Source organism: Arachis duranensis, chromosome 2 (assembly GCF_000817695.3).
Source record: "Arachis duranensis cultivar V14167 chromosome 2, aradu.V14167.gnm2.J7QH, whole genome shotgun sequence".
In the NCBI taxonomy this organism is placed as follows: domain Eukaryota; kingdom Viridiplantae; phylum Streptophyta; class Magnoliopsida; order Fabales; family Fabaceae; genus Arachis; species Arachis duranensis.
Genome location: NC_029773.3, coordinates 5,254,623 through 5,280,381, shown reverse-complemented (window position 1 = coordinate 5,280,381; position 25,759 = coordinate 5,254,623). Strand labels below are relative to the sequence as shown.

Here is a 25,759-nt window from a genome sequence, read left to right as displayed (position 1 = left end):
TACTGGATTGCAAACCCAACAAAACCTCAAAATACCTTCCCTGGCAACATTAAATAGAATTTTTGGAAATAATAAAAAATTTTAATATCAAAATTATATAATAATATTTTATTAAAATAAAATTTATAAATTTTCATTTTTAAAATTTATTACTGATATGACAATAAATAAATAATTTTATAAATAAAATTAATTAAATCATAGTTATACTTTAAAAAAAATAATGTAAATAACTAAATTATCCATAAGAAAGTCATCTTTCTTTCTTATTTTTTAACCCTATTTTTATTATTTTCACAAACTCCATCTATGCTATATTTACTTTACATAATTGATTCCAAATTTGGATAAAGAAGAAGGATTGTGTTAGGCCTTCAACAGCCAATACAAAAACTTAGTCGAATATTTATTATATGGATCAAAGATATTATTGTGCTAAAACTAGGTCATTATCCAGAAACAACGTTGTATGACTCGCGTACAGTGTCAAATGAACAAGAGCTGCTGCATCAGTGCCCGGGTGTAGTGTTAAATGAGTAAGAGTTCCTGAATTTTCGTGAATGGACGAGGGTAAATAAGCTAGTTCACAAAGAAAAAGATAAAGGTAAAGGTCGGAGCGACATAAGGTTGAGATTTGGGACATGGAATATAGGTACTCTAACAAAAAAATCCATAGATGTGGTAGATACCATGACAAGGAGAAAGATTAACATCATGTGCATACAAAAAACAAAATGGGTCGACGCGAAGGTTAGGGAGTTGGATACCTCCGGGTTCAAACTTTGGTATACAAAAAAGGTGAAGAATAAGAATGGGGTAGGTATTATTGTGGATAAGCAGTGAAAGAAGGACGTAGTGGATGTCAAGAGGGTGGGTGATCAGATCATCTCTATCAAACTTGTGGTGGAATGAGGTACTTTTCATATGATTAGCGCCTATGTATCGTAAGTGAATTCGGACGAGCAATACAAGATACGGTTTTGGGAGGATTTAGAGAGTTTGGTCCAAGACATACCTTTGGGAGATAAAATTTTCTTAGGAGGAGATTTAAATTGCCATATTGAAAGAGAAGTGAGTGGGTATGAAAGTATTCACAGAGGCCATAGTTTCTGGGTGGTCAATACCGAGGGTAAAATTATTTTGGAATTTTTCTCAACCTTTGACCTTCTCATCGCAAATACATGTTTTAAAAAGAGAGACGAACATCTTATAACCTATATGAGTGACATGACAAGCTCTCAAATCGATTTCTTCTTGTTGAGGAGATTCGACCGAAAATTTTGTATTAATTGTAAAATTATCATAAGAGAGAGTTTAACAACACAACATAGGATGCTTGTTATGGATTTTCACGCGTTGAGCAAAAATTGAGGAAAAGACATCATACGAAAAATTCAAGGACAAGGTGGTGACAGATGAAAGATGAGGAACAAAGAAGCTTCTTAAGACGGGTAGGAGAAGAGGCAAAATGGGAAAGGGATGGAAATTTGGAAGAGATGTGGAGGGAGATAGCACAAGTTATTAGAAGAATAGAAAAATAAAGTTTTGGTGAATCTAGAGGGAAAGGACCAAGAGATAAGGAGTCCTGGTGGTGGAATACGAGTGTACAAGAAAATATAAAGGTAAAAAAGGGAGTGTTTTAAAGAATGGTCTTTGTGCCATAATACAAATAATTGAGAAAGATATAAGGCTGTTAAGAAATAGACAAAAGTGACTGCAAGTGAAGAAAGAACAAGAGCATATGAGGGCCTCTTCTAGTCTTTAGGCACGAAGGAAGGAAAAAATGTATATATAGAATCGCAAAGAACATTGAAAGAAGAACGAGAGACTTGGATCAGGTTAAGTGCATAAAGGATAAAAACGGAGAGGTTTTCGCTCAAGATGAAAAGATTAATAAAAAGTGGAAGAGCTAATTCTACAAATTATTTAATGAAGGACAGAAGACTCTTCCGAGTCTTGGTCGGTTATGCACGACGGAAGAATATCAAAACTTCGACTACTATCGAAGGATTTGAGACTTCGAGATAAAAGAGGCTCTAAAGTGGATGAAAAATGGCAGGGCAATAGGATCCGATGATATTCTGATTGAAATTTGGAAGGGTCTTGGAGAGAAATGCATCAGTTGCTTAACCAAGTTTTTTAATGAGATTTTAAGGTTAAAGAAGATGCCATATGAGTGGAGAACGAGCACCCTGGTACCTATTTATAAGAATAAGGAAATATACAGAGTTGTGAAAACTATATAGGGATCAAACTCATGAGCCATATCATGAAGTTATGAGAAATGGTGATAGAATAGAGGCTGAGACAAAAGACACAAGTAACAGAGAACCAATTTGGTTTTATGCTATAGGCAGATCCACTACTGAATCTACATACCTGTTAAAAAGAATGATGGAGAGGTATCGTAGTAATAAAAGGAATATACATATGGTGTTTATTGATTTGAAAAAAGCGTACGATAGAGTGACAAGGGAGGTTTTATGGAAGGTTTTGAAAAGGAAGAGAGTAAGGATCAGATATATTCGTGCAATTAAAGATATGTATGGCAGGACTACAACTAGTGTGAAGATTCAAGGTGGTGTAACAGAGAAATTTTCTATTGGTATAGGATTATACCGGGGGATCATCCTTAAGTCTATACTTTTCACATTAGTCTTTAAAGTACACACAGAGCATATTTAAGAGCCTGTGCTATGGTGCATACTTTTTACCGATGATATCGTCTTTATGGAAGAGTCAAGGGAAAACTTAAATAAGAAGTTGGATTTATGGAGAGAAGTTCTAGAAGTGTATGGTGTGCGCATGAGCCATAACAAGACGAAATATATGGAATGTAAGTTTGGTCGCCGAAGGGAAAACCCTAATATAGAGGTAAAGATTAGAGAAAACATCATAAAAAAAGTTAAAAGTTTTAAGTATCTTAGGTGCATCATACAAGATAATGGAGAGATTGAACATGATGTAAATAGTAAGATCCAAGCAGGTTGGTCAAAATATTAGAGTGCGTCTGGTTTTATATGTGACAAAAAAGTGCCTTTAAAATTTGAAGGTAAATTCTATCGTCACACTGCTATCAGACTGACTATGCTTTATAGTATAGAGTGTTGGGCGGCTAAAGGGAAGCACGAAAATAAGTTAAGTGTGACAGAGATGAAGATGTTGAGATGGATAAGTCGTCGTACGCGATTGGATAGAATAAGGAACGAAGATATAAGAGAGAGAGAGAATTGGAGTAGCACCTATTGTAGAAAAGATGATAGAATCGCATCTCAGGTGGTTTGGATATGTGAGAATAAAACCAACAGAGCACCTAGTTAAAAAGATGGATGAGCTGGAAGATGAATAAGGGGTGAAAGACAGAGGAAGACTTAAGAAAATCATCTATGAGATGATAAAATGAGATCTATATATAAACAATTTCTTTAAAAATATAATATATAATAAAACTCAATAATATTGTTTGACTTATATAACTGATCTACTTAATAAGACAAGATTTTGTTGTTATTTGTTTATTGCTATCACAATAAGAGTGATACTGAGATTTTCAAAAGCCTAAAGGAATCAATTAGCCATGTATTAACCAAAACCTATTCCACTGAGTCAAAATAAAAAAAGGTATTAAGTGAATGAAAAAAAGTGGAACTTAAACACAATTAACTCTGAGTTGATAGTGAAAAACTTTAGTCAATCAAACCGATCATATTATTTGGAGACGTACTACTATATATACTTGAGGAGATTAATGAGATTGTCTCAGAGAGTGGATTAATATTTATAAAAAGTTACACTCAATTTTTTTTTTCTGGACATATTACATTCCATATATAGGATAATGTATTTATTGGTCAGAAGCTTTTGGCCTCAAAAAGAAGAATCATGCTGACATCTTCAACAATGTGTTGCAAAGATTATTGAAGTCTTCCAAAGTCAACAGCACCTCAACAATAAACTCATCATCAGATTTTAGTTGCTTCCAGTTATTTCTTCATATGTTTCTTTTATTTTCCTCACCAATGCCTCCCTGTTTAATTAGTCCAATGATTTGTATGTAAAATTGTCTTTACTAAATTATCATTTAATAAAAATAACTTCCTATAAATAGTTACATATTCTAAACTTTTAAAATATACAAAATATATTTTTTCAAAGAGTAGTGATAATGATGGGTCAGAACTCAGAAAAAAAAAAAGTAATAAAGGCAAATTATTTTCGAAGTATTGAAATGCTAAATTTAGATGTATGAAAAGAATTTAAAATTATTTTAAATGTTAGAAATAAAATTAAAATAAATTAAACATTAAAGATAATTTAAAATTTTTTAACAAATATTAAAAATAAAAAATATACTTTATTCAAATGCTGCCTCTCAATTTCTCTTCCAAAATTACCCTTGTTTTGTAAATAAAACACATCAAGAGTAATTTGGGAGGAAAAAGAAAAGGTTAACATGTCTTTTTGCATTATTTAACAACTTCCAAGTGTTGAATTGCAAATTTTCAAAGTTTAGTATTCGCACATTTCACTTTAAGTTAATCCATGCAACAAAGTGTAATATATTAATCAAGAAAAGAAGAATCAAGCTTACCGATCTGGCTTGAATACTAGATTCTTGTAAACAAACAACTGCCAAGAAAGAAATAGAGGATATGAATAACAGGTTTTCCAAATTAGTGAATCCAAAGTTATTATTCCATTTAACAATTCTTATTATAATCATGATGTTGTTTGGTTGTTGCTTACTATGCCTTTCATGTTTGGAACAACACCTCACAACATATGCAGATGCTGGATATGAGACAATAGTAGTAATAGTAGTAATATTCATTCTTGTGTTTCTTCCTACTCTTCTTTTTTTTTTTTTCCCTCTTGATTTGGTTGTTGAGTTTATGCCTCATCCTGATTAATTGAACTAAATTACATACTTCATTTGTTAATCACTTTAATTTGCACCCATGAAAGTGTTAAAAGGATGGAATGACACAAAGCAAGGATAAAAAATATTATAAAGTAACTAGAGTCTATATTTTTATTTGAATTCTTAACTGAAATAACAGAAAGAAATATTTATATGATCTCATAATATATTTAACACATATTTTAAGAATATTTATAATTACTTATTTTTCGATGTTATAGTACACATTAAACAAGCATTCCTTGTGTAACTAATCTCATCAATCAAGTAAATTTTTTACTATGTACCAAAAAAGAAATTTTAAAAATAAAAATAAAAAGAGTGTATTTGACTTACCCCAGTGTAACCAATGCCTACAACCTCTAAAATCCCAGGGATCAAAGGAAGCTTATCAATTGCCTGACACAAATAATAATCATTACTTAGAAAAAAATTCATCAATTAAATAATAACAAATAAATATTATGATTATTTGTGAATAATGAAATGAAAATAAACAAATAAATTCAAATTGAATTATTTAAATAACTTACTGAGACCAAACCAGTGGAGCCAACCAATGCAATCAAAGCAGCTACCCCTAGTGAACTCACTGCATACTTGTCTTCAACTTTATCCCACTATATATATTTATGCAACAAAAATCATAATTAAATAATAAATAATCACCTTTACCATCTTAGATAAATTACTTAAAAGAATTAAATATTTGTTAATAGCGTCACACTCAACAGAGTAATCTCAAAACAAAATCTATAAACAATAAAATTACCCTAAAGTTAGTTTATGTATTTATTTGACAAAACAAAAAATAGGAACCAAATATTCTTACAGCTTCTTGAACAGTCTTAACAATTTCTGGAGTTTCAGTAGTGGCAATTTCTGATGGTGCCTCTCCTGTGGCCATTGCCATAACATTCCTAGCAATCTTGCGGCCTAAAAATTCATCACCAATTTGACAACATTACCATAAATTCTCCTATGCAAATAAAAAGAAAAATCAAAATTATTCGAATTAATAGATTAAATGAAAAAATATAACATGTTAAACACCCCATCTTTAGTATTTAACATTATCTCCTAGCCCGATAACTCAAAAACTAATTCGTCGCCGAAACTCTATTTAAGAGTTTTTACTGGCCAATAAATTGTTGTATGTAAAAATTGAGTTCCGAACTCCTGACACTTATTTTTACGGATTAATAAACTAACTACTAAACCATATCTTACATAAACATTATTTATTTAATCCAAATTTAACCTACGTGGAACTTTACAAACCATATTCGAAACTTAAAATCAACATATACATGTTACAATTCTATATATTTGTAACATTTTTTATTAGTGATTAACTTACAATAAGCATTGGGCTTCCATTGACGAATTTGAGCTTGCAAAGTTGGAGGAGGGAGAGTTGGAAGGCTCACACATTGTGGTGAAGTTGCTGAATTCCTTAGAGCTTTGCCATCAAAAATGGTGGAAGAAGATGATATTGTAAGAGTTGAGGAAGAGGTTGATGCCATTGTTGTTGCAATTTCCCAGTGAAACCTTTTTTTTTTTATTTGTTCTTAGACTATAATAATTTTACCGTGATATGAACAAAAACAATTATGAGTCCACTACTACTACTACTATTAGGGAATAATGACTTAATAATAAGATATTGGTATATTTTTCTATGTTTCTAAATTTTTCTTGGTTGGTCTAAAATTTAGTGTTTGATAATTTGTGAAATGAATGTGGAGATGCTTTTCCCACAATATGAAGCTGAAGCTGAACCATTCATTTGCTTTCATGAAGATAATAGTGTGCTGACGTGGCAGCAAGATAGGGCTTTAATGGTATTTCTAATGGATAGGAGTTTCATGGTTGGGCCTTTTTGAAACCCTAAAAATACTAAAAGGATCAAACATGTTCTAATTGCCAACCTTAATTTTTTGTAATTAGGGTTCAGTTTATTATTATTATTATTATTATTATTATTATTATTATTATTATTATTATTATTATTATTATTATTTTCCTGGGCCAGCAACCACCAAATGATTGGGCAGCAAGGATGTTTGGATGGGCATTGATGGAAATCTTATGGCCCAATAAGGAATTAGGTGATATCCGAAGTTCTTAACATAGCTCATTCAATTAATTGGGTTATTTATACCTTGTATATTGGGTACGCCTTTTAAATTTTCATTTATAGATGAAGTCCATCCAATCCATGGAACAAAAACTTTAGATTTTTTTTTTTAACAAGTCTACTGGTGCAATTGAGGCTTTAGTTCAAGTGGGATGACTCTTAATATATAAAAGAATAAAATAATAATTAGATCCTTAAGGATTTCAACCTAAGACTAATAATTAGTTGTTGAAGAAAAAAAAAGTATTAATCAAATCTTCCGCAATGTAAACAGTGGACATGTATGTCCTTTCCTTAATGGATAATGCGAATTAGGATTGTTCATAGTTTTGGTTAATCCAAAAACTAAACCTGTTTTTGGTTAGCCAAAAATATAATTTGGTTAATTAACCAAATTAATTTTATGTAATAAAACGATTATTAACCGATTAGAAAATTCAAAAATCGATTTTTAATCGATTATAAAAATAAAAACTAATTTTAAAAAATAACCCATTTTTTAAAAAAATCGGTCTTTTACATAAAAAATTGGATTTTTCAAAAAAAAAAATTTAAAAATCGGTTTTTACAAAAAAATCCGTTAACTAATTTGAACACAAGAGTTGCATAAAGTTTAATTTTGATTTTGGTTAATTGGTTAAAAACTGGTTTTTAAAATTTTGTTTTGGTTAACTACTTTTTAATAATATGGATATGATTTTTTAAAATATTTTATTAAATTGGTTAACCAAAATGTGGTTATAGTTTTTTAACCGGTTAACCACAATTTGGTTATTTTATGAACACCCCTAGTGCGAATAAAACGGAGTTGCCCATGTATTTGGTGCGTGTCATGTTGCTGTCACATGAGTATAAAAATGATATAATTTTGGACAATTAAATATTCATCATTATCTTTTAAGTTTTTATATAATATTTATCAATTTATCACGAATCATACTAAAATAGGTGAAGTTTCATTCTAAAATTGTTATTTACATAACAATCTTTTATAAATAAATACGCCACAGTAGTTAATGGTAAATATAAGCACCACCATCAAGTTTTACGTGATAAATTGATAGAAGGATATAACGTGTCCCTCATTTACTATCGTGGAGGATATTTTTTTAGAAACTAATTAGTCTGAAATCAAAATTTTCAGAAACCTAATTTTCACTTTACTCTGTATAAAAAAAATGCTTTTTTAGATGCTTCCTTCCTTACAGAAAATTGTATTCCACAAAACTCCACACAAAATATATAAAAATTTTATTAAATTTATTTGTAACTTAAGAAATTTTATTTTATCACAGATAAAAAAAGTTAAATTTCATATTATGGTTTTGTCGATTGTTTCTGTATTTACTAAAATTTTAGTTAATTAAATTTCATGTGGACTTTTTTTTGGCCCAAATATCAACGAGCCACATAGGAAGTGGATAAGGTTAAAAAACAAATTTGACATAATATAAAAACATATCTTATCATCTAAACAATTTTGCAACTAAGATGAATTCATAGTTGGATTGGAATTAAGTTGTTAGTTAATGTAGACCAATAAAAAAAATTGTTACATTAATTGGGAACTAATAACAAACAAGGTTTCTTAACAATTGGCACACATAGTTAGAAAGCCCACCAAAATAGGCATAACTAACACTAAGAATTCACCAAAATTGGCATTAAGTTTTGCTACAAAAGCAGCAGACAAAAATGCTATAAAAGCAGTAGATATACAAAATTTTCATATCAATACAAATTCACCTTCCACTATTTTTTCAAATATCAAAAATTGAATCTCCAACAAGGTACTTGTCTTTTTGACATGTGATGTGAATTTCAATTTCATATGTCTTATTCAAGTTCCACATGGTTTAATATTTTATTTTTCTTCCTTAACATGTTTTCCTAATATATAAATATATGATTGATATTTCCATAGATTAACATATAAACATATGATGATTGATGATCATATAAATATGACGATTTGCAGAAAAACATGAAGTTTATACCTGAAAATAAATTTTATAATTAAATAATATATAAAGAGTTAATTTATAATTAAAATTAAATAAGAACTATTTAGCACTTATTAAAAAACTTAAAAAATATGTTTAGTTATGGGACCATTTAATGGTCCAAACGTTCTTGGACCATCAAATCTTTTATCATATAAGTTTATATAAGTTGGCATAAATTCAACAAAAACAACCTTCAGTTTAGATTATGTGTAAATACGCTTTTTTCAATTTCTCTTGAATAGCGCAAAAATCATTATGACAAATTAAACGATTTTTCTCTCTCAAATCAAAACTGCAATGCTCAAAATTCAAACAAGGATCAAAATCTCTAAAAAATCTCTCAAAATCATCACAAGGATGAAAAAAGTTTCAAAGCTGAATTTGAAAAAAATTATGAAAAAATGAAATAAGAAGAGGAGGAGGAGGAGGAAGAGGAAGATTTTTGAATTATGCAGAATTTATAAATATAAATAGATCGAAAAATCTTAACAATACACATAAATGTCTTAGTTTTACACCGAAATTTGCTACAAATATACAAAGATATTTTCTTTAATGCTGCATTTTTTTCATTTTCTTTAGTTGAATGAATGTAAGTTCATCATCTTCTAAGTAATTTCGCAACATTATGTTTCTTCTTCTTTTTTATTTGATTTTTTTAGTTTTATTCTTGTTAAGAGAGTAAAACAAGAAGAAACTTGAAAATATAAAACAAGAAGAAAAAGATTATAAGAAAAAAAAAGAAGATGGTGATGATGATAAAAAAAAGAAGCATAAATAGCAGAAGATGAAGAGGAGGAAGAGAAAGTTTTAAATTATACCGAACTTATCAGTATAAATACACTGAAAATTCTTAACAATACACATAAATGTTTTAGTTTTACATCGAAATTTGTTATAAATACACAAAAATATTTTTTTTAATGTTGCATTTTTCTTCTTTTTTTTCTTTATTTCTTTCTTTTTTTAGTTGAATGAATGTAAGTTCATCCTCTTCCAAGTAATTTTGTAGCATTATGTATTTTTTCTTTTTTGTTTGATTTTTTTTGTTTTTATTCTTGTTAAGAGAGTAAAATAAGAAGAAACTTGAGAAGGTAAAACAAGAAAAAAAAGATGAATAAGAAAAAAAGAATATGGTGATGATGATAAAAAAAGAAGCAGAGTAGCAGAAGATAACGAGGAGGAAGAGGAAGAGTTTTGAATTATGCAGAACTTATCAGTACAAATACACCGAAAAATCTTAACAATACATATAAATGTCTTAGTTTTATATCGAAATTTGCTGTAAATATACAAAAATATTTTCTTTAATGCTGTATTTTTTTTCTTATTTTTTTCTTTCTTTTAGTTGAATAGTTGAATGAATGTAAGTTCATCTTCTTTCAAATAGTTTTGTAGCATTATGTGTTTCTTTTTCTTTTTTGTTTGAGTTTTTTTTATTCTTGTTAAGAGAGTAAAACAAGAAGAAAACTATTGACTTCATATGAAGACAACTGCATGTGAGTCTTTACCTATTATTATATACTATAAGTATTTATTGAAAAAATAATATTAATAGATATCATATAATCATGAAAAGAAAAAATAAATTGTGATTAATAATTTTTTTTGTTTATCTTTTGAATTTATATATATTTAAACAAATTTATAGTTAAATAAATATAATTGATTTAAAATGAGTAACTTTAAAATTAAAATAAATTGAATATAAGTAAAATAAAAGATTTCTATATGTATTATAATTTGTATATATATTGGTAACAAGCATTGCCAGCTTGGTGGTAAGAGTGTCCTTGCTGCAACTTTGGGTGGACTTGCAGAACCGTGGTGCGTCATAAATTTGCCTTCAACTGGATTGAGCGGTTCGGTTTGGTCCAATTTGACCGGTTTTAGACGGTTCTCGGGGTTTGACCGATTCGTGACGGTTTTCTACTTTAAACGGTCCTAATCTTGGATCGGATCAGTATTGGATCTGGTTTACCAGTTTTTCGATTGAACCCGCCGATTCTGTCTGGTTTTAATCCATTGTCTCTGTCACCATATTAATGAATAGAGAACCTTAAAATAAGGTTCACAAATCAAGTGCAACTATATGGTCAATTTGGTGTAGTGACAACAAACAACTCTATTGACTTTTTTTATCCTTTTGATTTCGTTGATTTTAGTAAGATAAAATTTTTAGATAAATTTATAATTATTGTATACTATATATAATAAATTGGATAAATTATCCTTTTAAATTATTTGACTATCAATATTACTAAATTGTCCTATTTTGACTTTTGTTTTAAAAATGTCTTTATATAAATTGATCTAACTTAAAATGATTTACTATGAAATCATAATAAATCATTTCAAAATAAATTGCTTTACTCTGATAGTATGTTACCTAGTAAATCGGTATTATAGATCATAAAATATTAAAAGGCATGAACCATTATTTTTATATATTCATGGATATCTAGGGTCTTACGCCCATTACTTCTCATTTATTTATTTATTTCACTGTTGAATAAGCAATCAAAAGAGTAACTATATGGTAGACAACTATATTGGTTTTCATAATACGAGGTTTTAGATGAATTTATGATGTAAATATTATAAAAAATTCATAAGAAATAATGAAATATTTAAAGACAAGAACCCTCATATTTAATTTCGGTAATACTAAAAAAAAGTCAAAACTTACCTTATTTAGCATTCATTAATTCTTTTTGTTACCAAATATTTCTATTTAATTTTATACATCTTGTAAGGTCCCACATCGGTTGGGAAGGGAAACGAAGCATGCCTTATAAGGGTGTGGATACCTCTCCCTAGCTTGACGCGTTTTGACGAGTGAGTGTGGGGGATTTGGGCCATCATCCCTATCGTCAAAGAAAAAATCGTGAGGCCTTGTATGCCAAAGTGGACAATATTGTGCTAGCGGGTGGTTTGGGCTATTACAGATGGTATCAGAGCTGGAGCCCAGATCGATGTGCCAGCGAGGGCATTGAGCTCCCTTAGGGGGTGGATTGTAAGGCCCACATCAGTTTGAGAGGGAAACGAAGCATGCCTTATAAGAGTGAGTGTGGGGGCTTCGGCTATCATCCCCATCGTCAAAGGCAAAAACCGTGAGGCCTTGTGTGCCAAAGCGGACAATATCGTGCTAGCGAGTGGTCTGGACTGTTACATATGGTATCAGAGTCGAAGCCCGGATCAATATGCCAGCGAGGGCGCTAGGCTCCCTTAAGGGGGTGGATTGTAAGGTCCCATATCGGTTGGGGAGGGGAACGAAGCATGCCTTATAAGGGTGTGGATACCTCTCCCTAACTTGACGCGTTTTGACGAGTGAGTGTGGGGGGCTTCGGCTATCATCCCTATCGTCAAAGGCAAAACCATGAGGCCATGTGTGCCAAAGCGGACAATATCGTGCTAGTGGGTGGTGTGTGCTGTTATACATCTTACACATAAAAGTTAAAGTACATTGTAGTAATATAGCTTTATTTCAATATATTTGATGGATTTTTATAACAAACTAATATGCAATCATATACATACATCACAATTATGCCTTATATAAATTTCATTGTGTTTGACATTTCTGCTACATTTGTGATCATACAAACATTTTTAATATTGTACTAATATAGAGCGGACAAATCAACATTAGTGGTGTTCAATCAATTTAAAGATTTTTCGGTCCAAGTATTTTCATCCATTATCTGTGTTTCATGTTCAATGCATTTGCTATAAGTATTTTGGCCGTAGTGATGATTCAATTTTTTTACAGATCAACACTACTTGAATAAGAAAGGGGCTATTAGCCTATTACTTTTCGGTGAGTGAGGAAATAACATCTTCAATTGTAATTTGATTTCTGTAATTACTTTTCGTTGGTCCAAAGCAATTTGGCACATGAGTAGTACGATGAACTTTTTAGTGTAGGAGATGGTATTAAACCTGTTACGCATTGCTAATTAATTGTTATAGTAGTATTTGTAATCTTCATTGTAATAAATTCTTTGCTTTATTCACCCTTTTAAGTTTAGAGGATTTCTCTTCTTTGACGAATTATCTTATAATTTTATATAAATTCTTTTTTTTGCTGTTCTTTCTAAAGTGACTTTATTTTTTTCAATTGATTTTAATTTAATGTATTTAATTTACTCGCATTCTCTTCTTTCTTGGTTTTTTGTATTGGTGTTTATGAATGCAATTCATTTTCTGTTAAAGTCTTGTTTAGTACTAAACATTCTTAGGCAACATCTTTTAGGATGAAGTTTAGGAACATATGCATTAATTCATGTAATAACGAACTATACTTTAGCTACATCTAAATATGGTTAAGGAATTATAAATCAACCATTTTCTTTTTGTTTCTATTATTATTTTTCATTTTGGGATTGGAGGCCATTTCTCATTGTCATGCCTTACCTTTTTCAACCGAACAAAATTAATGGGAATGAAAAAAAAGTTTATAGGATTGACTAGTTCAGCTAAAAATCTACTTATAGCAGTAGACCAGAACTAATAGGATTAAATCCTCTGCATTGTAGGGTTAAAATTCATAGCCAAATTAGAATTATCGACATGAATTCCATATTAGCGAGTAAGAATTACTCTAACTGCTCGTGGATGACTTTGGAGGCTTTTCTCTACCTTCAAAACACATTCAATCATACATATAAGAACTTGTGCGTGAGTATGCGTAAGAATAGATATCATGGTATATTAGGATTGTGTATTAATTTGGTTATTGCTGTGAGTAAATAATTGTAAGTTATATATGTAGGATATATAAATTTGGTAATTAGGATTCAATCCAAATAATATTGTTACAGGACAAATTAGCAATTTTTCCCCCCAAAACGACATGGACAGAATGAGAATATGCTTGTGTAAAACACATTGAAGAAAAGAAGACTAATAAAGTGTGAATCTATACATGATTGTTATTCTTTGTTTTAAGTAATATGGTTTTCTCTTATTTCTTTTATATTTTTACAGGTATGAAGAGAAGAAGGCTAATAAAGAAGTATCAAAGTCCTAAAAAATTCCTCAAAGATGCTAAAAATGCTAGATTAGTTTCATCCCCTAATGTAAGAGAAAATGCTCATATCTCAATTTTCAATTTTAACCAATTCTTAAAGTGCCATCCCCTAATATTATTTTCTCTTATTTTTTTAATATTATTGTATGTATTAAAAGTAGAAGGCTTGTACAATTTGAAGAGGAAGAAGATGAACATGTTGAACCGAATGTTGTATATGCTAGAGAAAATGTTCATCCGTTAAACAATAAAAATGGTAACTCTCTCCTCTTTTAGCATAGTAGATCTATTGTAGTTATTGCCTCTTTCATTAAGTTTCTAATCCTTTTACTTTGAAGTTATCTTGGTTCGAGAAAAAAACATCTTGCAAATCATTCCAGGTCAACATCTTCTAAAGGCACGAGTCAAAAAGAGCATATAGCTCAAAGTTCATCTATTCAAAATGAAGTTCGTAGTCATAGCCTATCAGATGTTGATTTTCTTAATGTTGAAGAGGTGGATGTGGTTGCTATTTCTCGAAAGAAGTGGAACACCACATGATCTGTTATTATTGTAGGTATATTATTTTTTCTTTATTTTTACATACTTAGAATATTACAATGCCAACTAAAGTGATTCCCTTCTCTTTTATTTTCTCTTTAAATGAGCAAGAAGTTAAAAAGAATATACATCTTAGGGTAAAGGATGTATTTTTCCTTTATCATAGTAAGAAACGAGTTCTTACAGAATGGAATGAAAGTGGTCAGCCAATTGGAGAATCTAGTGGACTCTTGGGAGGTGTTTTAGGGCTCATTGCAAGTAATTTCAATAATTCATAATATACAAAACTTGGCATTAAGTTCGGATTTTTTGAATATACATCTTATGGGTTATGACTATATAACACCTGTAGAATTCAACTTTTGAAATACATTGTTGCCATTTTGTAAAATTTGTGGGATTGACTTTGGATTTATTTGAAATACAATGCCATTTTTGGAGAATTCAACTTTTGATAATAGAGATAAATTATTATTTTTTTGATAGATATATAAATTATTATATATAATAGAATTTTTTTGTAATAATTAATAAAAGAAAGCTTTGATGTTGGAGAGATAATGACAGTTTAAAACATTCACTAAATACAGAAAAAAAAGTTGTCACAAGAATTAGTAATCTAGTGATGGTTCCAAATCAAAAAACTGTCAATAAAAAGCTATCCTAAAAACTAATTACTTAGTGACGGTTTTAAGTCGTCGCTAAAAATGTCATGACGGCTTACAACGGTCATGCAATATAAGAAAAAAACTGTCATAGGATTTACTATTTTAATAACAGTTTCAAAACGTCACGAAATACAACATAAAAAATACTTTAACAAGTGTTACAACTTATTGACGATTTTATACTTCAAAAATCGTCACAAAATTAGCAACACTTTTTACCAACAATGGTCCAAAAATATCACTGTCAACCGTCGATGCTGAAATCTATGATGCTTTTTTTAACCATAGTGAAAACATTTATTGACGGTTAAAACCGTCACCAAGCATTAAAAAAGGTCGCAAAAATGCTGTTTTGATATATAATTATTCTTTGATTGAACTGCTTGTCGAAAATCATAAACAGCCAAAACTTACTTTAATTATCAATCATTAATTATTGTAATAATTAATAAATACAAAATAAAACAAGTTCTGGCTTTTATTTTTGGCTTCCTAACATTACTTCGAACACATACATTGCCGGAAGAAAAGAAAACAAAAAATACATTTTGTAAAAGTCCCCACTGTGCATACAATTGTTTTTTTCCCGTGTGATTTAACTTATTCCCAAATCAACTCGTCTTCATGTGCTACATGTAGTGCATTATCTCTTATCATAGTGGTATATATGCAAAATTTTAAAATATAAATGTAAATATAACAAAAAGAATGAAAAAAATATATTAAAATAAATTGTATCATTTTTCTCTTTCTAAATAATAATCTCTTTTATCTATTTAGAAAATATATATTCTCTTTTTCTCAAGGATTAAAATAACTTAATAAAATATTAAAAATAAATAAATGTATTACATTAGTCATGAAATATATATAAAAATTGAATTAAATTTTTTTGTAATGAGTTAAATATTTAATAGCATGTAATAAGATATTAAAACAAATAAAAATTTAGTGCAACAACAACAACAACAACAACAACAACAATATATTTTATATTATTATTTAAATTAATCAAATAGTTTTCACTTATAATAGGAGTTAAAATTGGTAATAATTAAGTAAGTAAAAATAGGCAATAGTTAAGTTCAAATATGTATATTTTAGTGCGAAAATTTTACACATCAAAATCCTAGACAATCAAGTCTCTTTTTAACTAAGTTCAACCAAGATAAATTTATATATGAGCATTTATGTTATCGTTATCGTTTTCATTCTCGTTGTTCTTCGTCCTCATCCTCCTCCTCTGTAACAGCCCAGACTACCCGCTAGTACGATATTGTCCGCTTTGGCACACAAGACCTCACTGTTTTGTGTTTAACGATAGGGATGATAGCCAAAGCTCCCCACACTCACTCGTCAAAACGCGTCATGCTAGGGAGAGGTATCCACACCCTTATAAGGCATGTTGCGTTCCCCTCTCCAACCGATGTGGGACTTACAATCCACCCCCTAAGGGAGCCTAGCGCCCTCACTGGCACATCGATCCGGGTTCTGACTCTGATACCATCTCAACATCTAGTAATCTTTGACTAACCATCGGCTCGGACTCCACGATCATCAAAACTTGTCGTGCTTCACAAATGGTTCATACATATATTAATGATACGCAAGGTAGTTAAAAACTCTACTACTAGCTTATGGTTACCTCGGGTCTGAAGATCGGATTCGACTGCATCCCGGTTTTTCTTGTGTGGACAGTCTCGAGCTATATGCCCTGGCTTCCCGCACTTGCAACATACGCCTAGTCTGGCTCTATGCAGCTCATCTGGAGTAGTCTCTCCATACTGTAATATTGCTGACTTCATGGAGTAACGTTCTGCGAATTAACTTTTTATAACCAACTCAAGGAAATTGGTTAACCTTTGCGGACCCACGCAGTTGAAGATGTCTCTTCTAAGCCCTTTCTCATACTGAACACACTTCCACGCCTCATAGTCGGCTGGGTTTCCTTGACAAACTCTTGAGAGATGACACAAGTTGTCAAATTCACGGGTATAGTCAGCAACAGACATATTTTCTTGCTTAAGTTGCATTAACTCCAATTCTTTTGCAATGCGAATCGCATGTAAGGAATATTTTCCGTAAAATTCCGTCTTGAATTTACTCCAAGGGATACTTGTTAACTCCATCTTCAAGGTGTGATATAACTCCTGCCACCATTCTTGAGCATCTCCCTCCAACATGTAAGTCACTATTTCCACCGACTGTACTTTCGGTACATACTGAGTGTATAAGAATCTCTCCACATCTCGAAACCACCGATCATCCTCCAACGCATTGGCATTTCCATTAAACTGGGATGGACCACTCTTGAGGAAATCAATAAGGGTCATGGACCTATAGTATTGACCTATATTGCACGTACCAGCACCCGAGCTTCCATCTCGGGATCCTTGCATCGGTTCAATCCTAGGATTTTCCCTCCAGTTACCTCGTTCGGATCCGCGAGTCGACATTTGGTCCCTGTTCACACCAAACAATTGATATTAAGGTGATCAGTCTCAATATCTCAAGTTTAGTGCTTAAGAGTCTCAAATGCATGCTCACGAACATGTATGCTACTTATATCAGTTAGATATCCTACTAGCACATAGACACATACACAGAGAATGCACGATGGCATATTCAGTCTGTCCTCAGGCTCTATAAGAACGAACTGCTCCTATACCATAATGTAACAGCCTAGACCACCCGCTAGCATGATATTGTCCGCTTTGGCACACAAGGCCCCACGGTTTTGTCTTTGACGATAGGGATGATAGCCGAAGCCCCCACACTCACTCGTCAAAACGCATCATACTAGGGAGAGATATCCACACCCTTATAAGGCATGCTTCATTCCCCTCTCCAACCGATGTGGGCCTTACATCCTCCCCCTTCATTATCATCATCATCATTATCATCATCATCGTCGTCGTCGTCGTCGTCGTTGTCGTCATCGTCATCGTCGTCATCACCATCTCCTCCTTTACCACCACCTCCTCCGATCCTCCTCCTTCTTACTCTTCCTTCATTATCATCATTATTGTCGTCATCATCTTCTTCTTCTTTGTTCAATATCACACCATTAGTTTAATAAAAACAAAAGTGATATATAAATTTTCAGTTAATGACACAAAAAATCTATTAAAAAAAGTTTAGACTTTTTAATCAGTAAAAGTAAAACGTGATTTTTTTAGATGCCCTATTAGAGGAAATTGTACTTCATAAAGCTCCAAAAAAAAATAAAAAATTTATTAAAGTTATTTGTAACTTAGGAAATTTTATTTTATCATAAATAAAAAAAATTTGAATTTCACATTATGGTTTTGCTGAACTATTGCCGTATAAAAGCAATACTCTAAATACTGAGCTAATAGGTCATTTTAAAAAAAAAACAAAGAAAATAGAAAGAGGATATCCAGGTATCAGATTAAGAGATTATAAAAGGAATATTAAATAAACGCAATACCAAGATAGTATCGTATTTAATTTACTAAATAATTTTTATACTTTATTAAGTCTTTTAACTTTCAAATTTTGTGTTAGTTTGAACTATAACATAAATTCATGTGGATTTGTTTTTGGCCAAAATATCAAAAGAGTCGCATAAGAAGAGGATAAGGTTAAAAAACAAATTTGACAAAATCTAAACAAATATCTTATTATCTAAACATTTTTGCAACTAAGATGAATTCATAGTTGAGTTGGAATTAAGTTGTTACTTAATGTATACCAAAAAAATAAAAAATATTGTTACATTAATTGAGAACTAATAACAAACAAGGTTTTTTAACAAATGGCACACATAGTTAGAAAGCCCACCAAAAATAGGGATCTAGCATTGAGAATTCAACAAAATTGGCATTAGATTCTGCTATAAAAGCAGTAGATATACAAAATTTTCATATCAATACAAATTCACCTTCCACTATTTTTTCAAATATCAAAAATTGAATCTCCAACAAGGTACTTGTCTTTTTGACATGTGATGTGAATTTCAATTTCATATGTCTTATTCAAGTTCCACATGGTTTAATATTTTATTTGTCTTCCTTAACATGTTTTCCTAATATATAAATATATGATTGATATTTCCATAGATTAACATATAAACATATGATGATTGATGATTATATAAATATGACAATTTGCAGGAAAACATGAAGTTTATACCTAAAGTGTTATTACTATCATTAACAATTATACTGTTGCAATCAAGCATCATATTCGCACGACAATATGAGAATTCAAATCATATCAAGACGGCTACTTTTTATAGTGAGCAATTTGTATTGGAACCAGGAAAGGTTACGATAACAGATTTATTCGATATTGAGTTTCCAAGAGGACACATCGGAATCAAGAATTTTCAAGCCGAGTTAGTTGATGAACATCGAAATTCTTTGCCATTATATGAAGCTTACCTGCACCATTATTTCGTTTTAAGATATTTTGAAAATGTCACCATGTCACGTCAAGCTAATCAAAGTCAGCCCATATACGGTAAGTATTTTAGAAGAAACGATGGAGTATGCCAGGGTAGTGTTAATTCATATTCCTGGGGGCTTGGAGTTGATGCACGAAAAACTAGCTTAGAACTACCAGATCCATTTAGAATAGAAGTAGGTACGCACCCTGAGAATGTCCCAAAGGAGTATAATGAAGAGAAATGGTTATTCAATATCATGGTTATTGACACACGTGGTACAGAAGACAAAAAAGGTTGCACCGAATGCAGATGTGACCATTATAATGTCAAAAGTGAAGACTTTGTAAGCAAAACCGGTATTGATGGGAAACCAATGTCTAGTGATTATAAAGGAGGAATTTTTTGTTGTGAAAAGACTTCTCAATGCAAATTACAACAAGGATATAATAACAGACAACAGAGAAAAGCTTCCCTTAAATATACAGTAACATGGGTTGATTGGGATCAATACCAAGTACCTATTAAGTTTTACATACTTGATGTTACTGATCAAGTGACATATAATGGCTCCGAACCAATTCATAATTGTATGGTAAGTGACAAGTATATTTCATTTCAATTGAATGCTAAAATGCATGATTCATGTATTTCACATGGTGACATAATTTATCATAGGTAATTAGATTAGCCAAAAAATAATTTTTATGAAATGAAGTGAGTATTAATCTCTTTTTTAGTTATATAGTAAATAATCGATAAAAACTCTTTTATTTGTTGCAGGTAGAGTATTCTATCACTCCGCAAAATACTGATATTGGACATTATCATATTAAAAGGACAAAGATCCCAATGAAAAAGGGTGGTAATCTAATTTACTCTACAGCTCACGTGCATCCAGGAATCGTTAATGCAACTTTATATGGGGAGGTAATTATCAATTTTTCATATATAGTCTTTACAACTATGTATAAATTATTTTGTTAGCTGACCATTCTATATTTGTTTATTAAGTAATATTATTTCGTAATTTTTCATCTTCTTAAGAAGTAAAATATTTTAAAATATTTTTGTCCTTATTTTTTTGCTTTTCTTCAGAATGGAAAGGTATTATGTGCGGTTCAACCAACATACGGCACAGGAGAAGAGCCAGGAAATGAAAAAGGCTATGTTGTTGGAATGTCTGGTTGTTATCCGAAACCAGGCTCTATCAAGATTCAGGATGGCGAAATATTAACTGTTGAGTTCATACATGAAAACAAATATAATACTGGACTTATGGGACATTTCTACGTGTATTTGGCAGAAGAATTACTATAGTTGTCAGAACCGAACTGGTGATCGAACCGGTTAAGTTACTGGGTTACTGGTTTAACCGGTGAGTCACTGGTTGAACTGGTTAACCCGGAATAATTAAATAATTGTATAAATTTTAATTATGTTTTCTTTATTATAAGTACTTTTATTTTGTTTTTATAAAAAATAATTATCATTTTTAAATTTTAATACTTTATTAATTAGTTTATATTTATTTTATTATTATATTATTATAGATGAAAACTCACATACAGTTGTTTTCATGTAAAGTTGATATTTAAAAACAATTAGATGATTTGACAAATTTGACTAAATATCATCTAATGATTTTCAACTATCAACTTCATATGAAGACAACTGCGTAATTGATTTAAAATGAGTAACTTTAAAATTAAAATAAATTGAATATAAGTAAAATAAAAGATTTCTATATGTATTATAATTTGTATATATATTGGTAACAAGCATTGCCAGCTTGGTGGTAAGAATGTCCTTGCTGCAACTTTGGGTGGACTTGCAGAACCGTGGTGCGTCGTAGATTTGCCTTCAACTGGATTGAGCGGTTCGGTTTGGTCCAATTTGATCGGTTTTAGACGATTCTCCGGGTTTGACCGATTCGTGACGGTTTTCTACTTTAAACGGTCCTAATCTTGGATCGGATCGGTATTGGATCTGGTTTACCAGTTTTTCTATTGAACTGGCCAATTCTATCTGGTTTTAATCCATTATCTCTGTCACCATATTAATGAATAGAGAACCTTAAAATAAGGTTCACAAATCAAGTGTAACTATATGGTCAATTTGGTGTAGTGACAACAAACAACTCTATTGACTTTTTTTATCCTTTTGATTTCGTTGATTTTAGTAAGATAAAATTTTTAGATAAATTTATAATTATTGTATACTATATATAATAAATTGGATAAATTATCCTTTTAAATTATTTGACTATCATTATTACTAAATTGTCCTATTTTGTCTTTTGTTTTAAAAATGTCTTTATATAAATCGATATAACTTAAAATGATTTACTATGAAATCATAATAAATCATTTCAAAATAAATTGCTTTACTCTGATAGTATGTTACCTAGTAAATTGGTATTACAGATCATAAAATATTGAAAGGCATTAACCATTTTTTTTATATATTCATGGATATCTAGGGTCTTACACCCATTACTTCTCATTAATTTATTTACTTCACTGTTGAATAAGCAATCAAAAGAGCAACTATATGGTAGACAACTATATTGGTTTTCATAATACGAAAGTTTTAGGCGAATTTATGATGTAAATTTTATAAAAATTTCATAAGAAATAATGAAATATTTAAAGACAAGAACCCTCATATTTAACTTCGGTAATACTAAAAAAAGTCAGAACTTACCTTACTAGCTCTTTTTGGTTATTTCTTTTTGTTACCAAACATTTCTATTTAATTTTATACATCTTACTCATAAAAGTTAAAGTACATTGTAGTAATATAGCTCTATTTCAATATATTTCATGGATTTTTATAACAAACTAATATGCAATCATATACATAGATCACAATTATGCCTTATATATAAATTTCATTGTGTTTGACATTTTTGCTACATTTGTGATCATACAAACATTTTTAATATTTTACTAACATAGAGCGGACAAATCAACATTAGTGGTGTTCAATCATTTTAAAGAGTTTTCCGGCCAAGTATTTTCATCCATTATCTGTGTTTCATGTAACATCCCAACTTTTTTACTCAAATCATTTCTTAATAACCAACTAATTAATTAAAATAGTATTAAGATTTGAATTTAAAATTTAAACATATGAAAACACTAGTGGTAGTAAATCTCTAACCGACAATAAACAACCTTTGAAAATATAGTCATAATTAATTCTACATTTATTCGATTTGAATGATATTTAGTTATATGAAAAGATAAGAATGCTAGCTCTATTCCTTAAGTTTAGTATAAAATCAAATTAAATTAGGTAAATAAATCGGTTACAAGTTCATAGTAGAAAATCGCGCTCTTATCAGCCAGCCTGATATACTAACAGTATTTTGAAAATATATCAAGTTGTGGTTATCCGATTTACTTGGTTTAAGATTCGTTTTAAAGCTAATTCAATTCTCTATATATTTGTCGCTAATAGCTATTTCCAAATTCCAAACGTAGAAAATGTTATAGGGCTCACAAAGTGACGATTTAAATTGAAGATTTTACCTAAATGCCTCCTAACATAATCTGCACATACCTGAGAGCTATTTGATCCTTCATTTCTCATCCTATTCCTTTTTTCTATACAAAACATTCTAGTATACACAAAGTCTAGCTATAGAACAAGTTTCTCTTCACTAACAAACCGCATCTATTTGCATCGAAATACCTATCGGAACTTTACTCGAGGTAGGGGGTTTTGTGCTAATTTTTATATGTCATGTTTTAAATGTTTTCGAACATAGATGTTAGCTTTGCATGTCATGGTATAATGTCTCTTTCCTTCATACGCATTATGCATTATAATAACAATCTTATGTGCATTAAAGAACCGAGGGAATGATTCTTCGGTAACGGAAAGTGACCCCCCAAAGACAAGATAATCGAGATCATCCTTCGGTAAGAGAAGGTGATCAGCAAACTTTTAGGAACCTTCAGTAAGGGAAGGAGACTTCCATCAATTTTATATAATAATATATCTTTGTTGATATGACTCCATTCTTGTATATGTCTAAATAACCTTGATTGTAAATTGAACTGAGGGAATGATCCTTCGGTAAGGGAAGGTGACCCCTAATGACAAGATATCGATATGATCCTTCGGTAAGGGAAGGTGATCGATCAAGATGATCCTTTGGTAAGGGAAGGTGATCGTCAAAATGTTTGGGATAAGAACCTTCGGTAAAGGAAGGGGACTCCCACCTTTTATACCGGTTTGAGCTCAATACCTTCCATAAAAGCTATGAGAAAAAGTAATGAAAAGTACAATGAAAAGTGTGATCATGATTGTTCTTCTTTTATATTTTTTTTATTTATGATTATGTTTATTATTTCATTCAAAGATCCTTCTTTTATCCAAAGTTCCTTTTTATTTGATGGGTGATATTGTTTAAGAACTTTATTTTATTCAGATCTATTTTGTTTGACTTATCTATACCAATGTTAATATTCTTCTCTTATTTATTATTTATTTTGCCTTACTTTATGGCCTATGAGGACATTATACCAAAGTTTATGAGTTTATATTTATATGTTTTAACGCTATAGGCATTTTGTATGCATCACACATGTCATAATATAAGTAAATGAGAAGCATCTAAAAGTCACACCACTCCAATTAACAAGGACTTTTGAAAATAATAATTGGACAACATTGCATTATCATTGTTTTTATTTTAAAACTCGGAGTGGCTGGGGATGGATACGATGACACCATATAGATAAACTACTGAGAAACTTTTGTTTCTCACCCCTCTCTCCATACCATCTTCAGGAACGATGCAGTACAAAGCAATACACTGCTCAGTTGAGGTGAAAAGACAAGTGCACTAGTAGAAGCTATCGAGGACGTAGATACAAAACATTAAGCTTTCCTTAAGAAGGAAGAATATGCGATTGTTTTAGCCATAGTTATACAAATTAAGAGAATTAGGATTTTCTGTGTGTCTTGTTTTATTTTATTGAGTGATTGCAAATTGTACCTATGATGTTTCTTGTTATAATTATTTTGTATGAGTAAAGCTTGTCATTGTTATGCCTTCATAGTTTAGCATGCCCATTTTTTTCATGTTAGTATTTCTAGATCCACTTATATTTTTTAACTAATAACTATTCTAATAAAAACTAGTTATTCAATATTTTTACACATGAAAATTATTTTATAAAAAGATTTCATATTTCTTTAAAAATTTCGCAAGGTTTTAAATATCAGCTACTAAATATAACCCAAGTAAAGCTTAACTCAGTTTAAAAGCATTAGGGTGTTACATTTCATGTTCAACGCATTTGCTATAAGTAGTTTGGCCGTAGTGATGATTCAATTTTTTTTACAGATCGGCACTAATTGAATAAGAAAGGGGCTATTAGCCTATTACTTTTCGGTGAGTGAGGAAATAATATCTTCAATTGTAATTTGATTTTTGTAATTACTTTTTGTTGGTCCAAAACAATTTGGAACATGAGTAGTACGATGAACTTTTTAGTGCAGGAGATGGTATTAAACCTGTTACGCATTGCTAATTAATTGTTATAGTAGTATTTGTAATCTTCATTGTAATAATTTCTTTGCTTTATTCACCCTTTTAAGTTTAGAGGATTTCTCTTCTTTGATGTATTATTGGTGCGCGAAATTGTGAACTATACTTTTTCACAACTCTCATAATCCCCGGTAATGGCTCCAAAAACGTGGTAGCTCAATACCATGGCATTACACAACTTCGCACAACTAACCAGCAAGTGCACTGGGTCGTCCAAGTAATAAACCTTACGTGAGTAAGGGTCGATCCCACGGAGATTGTTAGTATTGAAGCAAGCTATGGTCATCTTGTAAATCTTAGTCAGGCAAACTCAAATGATAATGATGATGAACGAAAATAACACAAAGGTAAAGATAGAGATACTTATGTAATTCATTGGTGGGAACTTCAGATAAGCGCATGAAGATGCCTTCCCTTCCGTCTCTCTGCTTTCCTACTGCCTTCATCCAATCCTTCTTACTCCTTTCCATGGCAAGCT

General features: G+C 30.7%; 3 protein-coding genes across 3 annotated transcripts in view; 1 reads left to right on the top strand and 2 right to left on the bottom strand.

Moving 5' to 3' along the window:
• Positions 1-3,670: 3,670 nt before the first annotated feature.
• LOC107473072 (protein CURVATURE THYLAKOID 1B, chloroplastic) lies at positions 3,671-6,570 on the bottom strand. Its single transcript, XM_016092603.3, has 6 exons — positions 6,282-6,570; positions 5,754-5,857; positions 5,455-5,541; positions 5,258-5,320; positions 4,592-4,629; positions 3,671-4,027 (listed from the first exon to the last, which is right to left on the bottom strand). The coding sequence occupies exons 1-6, from the start codon at positions 6,445-6,447 to the stop codon at positions 3,970-3,972; spliced, it is 516 nt and encodes a 171-aa protein (XP_015948089.1). The 5' UTR covers positions 6,448-6,570; the 3' UTR covers positions 3,671-3,969.
• Positions 6,571-16,775: 10,205 nt separating this feature from the next.
• Positions 16,776-17,763, bottom strand: LOC107473093 (uncharacterized). Its single transcript, XM_016092624.1, has 3 exons — positions 17,178-17,763; positions 16,953-17,123; positions 16,776-16,879 (listed from the first exon to the last, which is right to left on the bottom strand). Exons 1-3 carry the CDS (start codon positions 17,761-17,763, stop codon positions 16,776-16,778), a joined length of 861 nt encoding a protein of 286 aa, XP_015948110.1.
• Positions 17,764-19,449: 1,686 nt separating this feature from the next.
• Positions 19,450-25,759, top strand: part of LOC107473092 (uncharacterized) — a 13,868-nt gene continuing 7,558 nt past the window's right edge. Inside the window, exons 1-4 of the mRNA XM_052255932.1 lie at positions 19,450-20,098; positions 20,204-20,310; positions 20,499-20,645; positions 20,814-20,901. Of these exons, the coding sequence (XP_052111892.1) occupies positions 19,450-20,098; positions 20,204-20,310; positions 20,499-20,645; positions 20,814-20,901 (991 nt within the window). The remainder of the gene's footprint in view (positions 20,099-20,203; positions 20,311-20,498; positions 20,646-20,813; positions 20,902-25,759) is intronic.